This window comes from Terrapene carolina, unplaced genomic scaffold (assembly GCF_002925995.2).
Source record: "Terrapene carolina triunguis isolate 2854851 unplaced genomic scaffold, T_m_triunguis-2.0 Scaffold618, whole genome shotgun sequence".
NCBI classification, from domain to species: Eukaryota; Metazoa; Chordata; order Testudines; family Emydidae; genus Terrapene; species Terrapene triunguis.
This window is the reverse complement of record NW_020664969.1, coordinates 152,861-156,761: the sequence shown is the minus strand read 5'-3', so window position 1 is coordinate 156,761 and position 3,901 is coordinate 152,861. Positions and strand designations below refer to the sequence as shown.

Sequence of the window (3,901 nt, the reverse complement as noted above, 5' to 3'; positions counted from 1 at the left end):
TCAGCACCCCGGGGTGACTAGCATCAGCACCCCTCTGTTATGAATTCTTTCAAATGGGTCGGAGAATCTCTGACGTGTTCTTTGCCTAGCCCGATCTGCATCCCGTCCCCTTTATTTTCTGTGGTAACTTTGCTAGTCGTCCGGTCACGTGGTCTTTTTTTTGTGAGAAGACTGAAGCAAAGTAGGCCCTGAGCTCCTCTACTTTCCTCTCATCTCCCATTACCAGCCCACCTTCTCCGTTGAGCAGCGGACCCCTACCGTCCCCGATCGAGCTTTTTTGTCTGATATATTTGAAGAAGCCGTTGTCTCTAACATTGCTTGCCAGCTGTAATGCATTCTTTGGCTTGGCTTTCCTGATTTCCATCCCTACACGCTTATGCTAGTCCCGTGTAGACTTCCTTGGTGACATGCCCCTCCTTCCCTGGCCGGTACGTATCCCCTTTTGGGTTTTAGACAGCTAAAAATCTCCTTGTGCAGCCACATTGGCCTCCCGTGGCTCGTCTTATCTTTCCTCTGCCTCGGAATAGCTTGATGTTGAGCCTCTAATGTTACATCTTTTAAGAACTATCCACCTCCTTCAACTCCTTTTCCCCTGGTCTCTCCCTGGGGCCTTGCCTGCTGTGTCTGTGACTCGGTGGAAATCTGACTTTCTGAAGTCCAGTGTCCTTGTTCTGCGCTGGTCTCGTGTCCTCCTTTCCATAGGATCTTGAATTCTGTCAGATCATGACCCCTTCCTCTCAAGTTCCCAACCACCTTCACACTTGCAGCTAATTCATCCTGTGGGTCAAAACCAGATCCAAAATGGTTGACCCTCTAGTTGTTTCCTGAATCAGAAAGTTGTCCCCCACACACACACACACACACACACACACACACACACACACACACACACACACTTACTTGCAGGACGAATTATGAATTCACCTGTTTTCTTTCCCTTGAGCGGGGTTTCCAGTTTCTAAAACTGATGTGATCACCCCAGCTAGAATAAGGGGAAGAGCCGTGGGTCCCACATCTCCAAATCATAGAATATCAGGGTTGGAAGGGACCTCAGGAGGTATCTACTCCAACCCCCTGCTCAAAGCAGGACCAATCCCCAACTAAATCATCCCAGCCAGGGCTTTGTCAAGCCTGACCTTAAAAACCTCTAAGGAAGGAGATTCCACCACCTCCCTAGGGAACCCATTCCAGTGCTTCACCACCTTCCTCATGAAATAGTGTTTCCTAATATCCAACCTAGACTTCCCCCACTGCATCTTGAGACCATTACTCCTTATTCTGTCATCTGCTACCACTGAGAACTGTCTAGATCCATCCTCCTTTGGAACCCCCTTTCAGGTAGTTGAAAGCAGCTATCAAATCCCCCCTCATTCTTCTCTTCTGCAGACTAAACAATCCCAGTTCCCTCAGCCTCTCCTCATAAGTCATATGCTCCAGCCCCCTAATCATTTTTGTTGCCCTCCGCTGGAATCCAGAAGAAAGAGAGATCATTAACATTGACTACCTGGATGAGAAATCATTCATCCAAGTCAAAAACTGTTGGTGTCTGAAAGAAACTGTTGGGATTCCCTACAAAGACCTTGGGAGCTCTCAACATTCAGGATTGTTCCCAGCAGGTGATGGATCCTCAGGGCAGATGTTGCTCCTACTCACCCTGACTGACACTGGGCAATGGTTCCCTCCTGATCTCTCTTCCCACCGAGTATTTTGATGGGTTATGGGGGCAGAACTGATCCCTCCTATCTCCCCTATGGGGAAGTGTTTGGGGATTTCAGTTCCTGATTTCCTTCCCATGTCTCTAGATGTTTCTTGGGTTTGTTCTCCCCTTTTCCGTTTCTGAGGTTTCTGTCTCTTTCCCTGCTAGGTGTTGGGATGGAGGGTGAGACCGAGAAGCAGAAACCTCAGGAAGAAGATGCTGAGCCAGTGGAAACACAGGGGGTATCACTGCAAAAATCCAAAGGGAAGGTGCCCGTGAGTCATGACCAGGGAAATGCCTGTGAGAAACAGCTTAGACCAGAGAGGCAGAAGGCAAACAAGCCAGGAAAGAGAGGGGGTAAATCCATCCGTTGTTGGGAAACGCACAAAGACCTCAATGAAACCCCAGCCCAGCCGAGAAACCTCACGGAAGAGAGAAAAAACACATGTACTGAGTGTGGGAAAAACTTCAGTAACCGCTCAGGCCTTATTAACCATGAGAGAATCCACACAGGGGAGAGACCGTATGAATGCAGCGAGTGCGGGAAAACCTTCCCTCGGAGCTCAGCCCTTATCATACATCAGAGAATGCACACGGGAGAACGACCCTACGAATGCTGTGAGTGCGGGAAAACCTTCAGTAACCACTCAGACCTTATTCGACATCAGAGAATCCACACAGGTGAGCGGCCCTATGAATGCAGCGAGTGTCGGAAAACCTTCAGTTATCGCTTGGCCCTTACTGAACATCAGCGAATCCACACAGGGGAAAGACCTTATGAATGCAGTGAGTGCGGGAAAAGCTTCAGTTACCGCTCAGATCTCATTAGACATCAGAAAACCCACACCGGAGAGAGACCTTACGAATGCTGTGAGTGTGGGAAAAACTTCACTGACAGATCATCCCTTATTAATCATCAGAGAATTCATGTGGGGGAGAGACCCTATGATTGCTCCGAGTGTGGGAAAAGCTTCAGTTACCGCTCAGACCTCACTACGCATCAGAGAACCCACAGCGGAGAGCGACCCTATAAATGCAGCGAGTGCGGGAAAACCTTCAGGCAGAGCTCACACCGCATTCGACATCAGAAAATCCACACGGGTGAGAGACCTTATAAATGCTGCGAGTGCGGGAAAAGCTTTGCTGACAGTTCAGTCCTTATTACGCATCAGAGGATCCACACGGGTGAGAGACCCTATAAATGCTGCGAGTGCGGGAAAACCTTTGCTGACAGCTCCGCCCTTATTAGACATCAGAGGATCCATACAGAAGAGAGACCCTATAGATGCTCCGAGTGTGGGAAAGGCTTCCATCAGAGCTCAACCCTAACTAGCCATCAGAGAATCTGCAAGGGAGATAAACACCATGAAAACCTTGTCTAGGGCCGACAAAATATATTTTTTTCATAATTTTACCATTTGATTCACTGTGGGCCCACAGCTATCCCAGGTGATTTACCTGCTTTTGCCTTTTGCAGTTCAACTTTTGGGGTTAATCCCATCGTCCTTTCTTTCAGCCCCTTTTTTCCTAAGAGTAAGCCCCTTCGTTTTCAGTTGAAACCAAATTTTAACCAAAAAATTTGTGGGTTCTACAAAAAGTATTATTCTCCCGCCCCCCCCTCCCATTTTCACCCTACTTTTGTAGCATTCATTAATAAAAATAACTTGTTTTATCAGGAAAATACAAGACATGGTATGAGCTAGACGTATGCCGATAATACAAGTCTGTGTGTACACGCAAAGCTGCCTGTTGAAGGAAAGCTCTGTATTCGTCTGGGAGACAGACAGACAGACAGACACACACACACAGACAGACACACACACAGACACACACACACACACACCCACACACACACTAAACAAACAGGCACTCACAGGCTCTGCTGTGCGTGCGCATCTGCCGGTACTGATGAATCTCACGCCCATTACGTTCACATGGTCAAGCTGTTAGCAGATAACGCTTTAAAGATCTAACATTGGAAGAAAATGAAAATCTGCCTCCGAATACGTTTCAGGACATAAGTACGTATTCAAATGCTTTAAAAAAACAAAAGCAGGAGAAAAGGATGAAGGTGAGTGTGTGCGCTCCAAATGGTGTGACCCAATTATTACATGTAAATATTTATAGGCTACTAGTTCTGAGTCTCAACAGTAACCTGTTTATTCAACTAACAAGTTTTATGTGGTGACTAGAGATATATTATTA

The 3,901-nt window shown here is 47.2% G+C and overlaps 1 protein-coding gene across 2 annotated transcripts; it reads left to right on the top strand.

Moving 5' to 3' along the window:
- Positions 1–1,770: 1,770 nt before the first annotated feature.
- Positions 1,771–3,472, top strand: LOC112112404 (zinc finger protein 501-like). 2 transcript variants are annotated; one of them, XM_024208319.2, is made up of 2 exons: positions 1,771–2,881; positions 3,373–3,472. In XM_024208319.2, exons 1-2 carry the CDS (start codon positions 1,873–1,875, stop codon positions 3,411–3,413), a joined length of 1,050 nt encoding a protein of 349 aa, XP_024064087.1. In that variant the 5' UTR covers positions 1,771–1,872; the 3' UTR covers positions 3,414–3,472. The 2 variants fall into 2 exon arrangements, with proteins under 2 accessions (XP_024064087.1, XP_029769236.1); XM_029913376.1 differs by having other exon boundaries at positions 1,771–3,454.
- Positions 3,473–3,901: the final 429 nt, after the last annotated feature.

Bases quoted from the DNA above. Each gene is read 5' to 3' on its own strand.
- LOC112112404 (XM_029913376.1), top strand. From the start codon at position 1,873: ATGGAGGGTGAGACCGAGAAGCAGAAACCTCAGGAAGAAGATGCTGAG.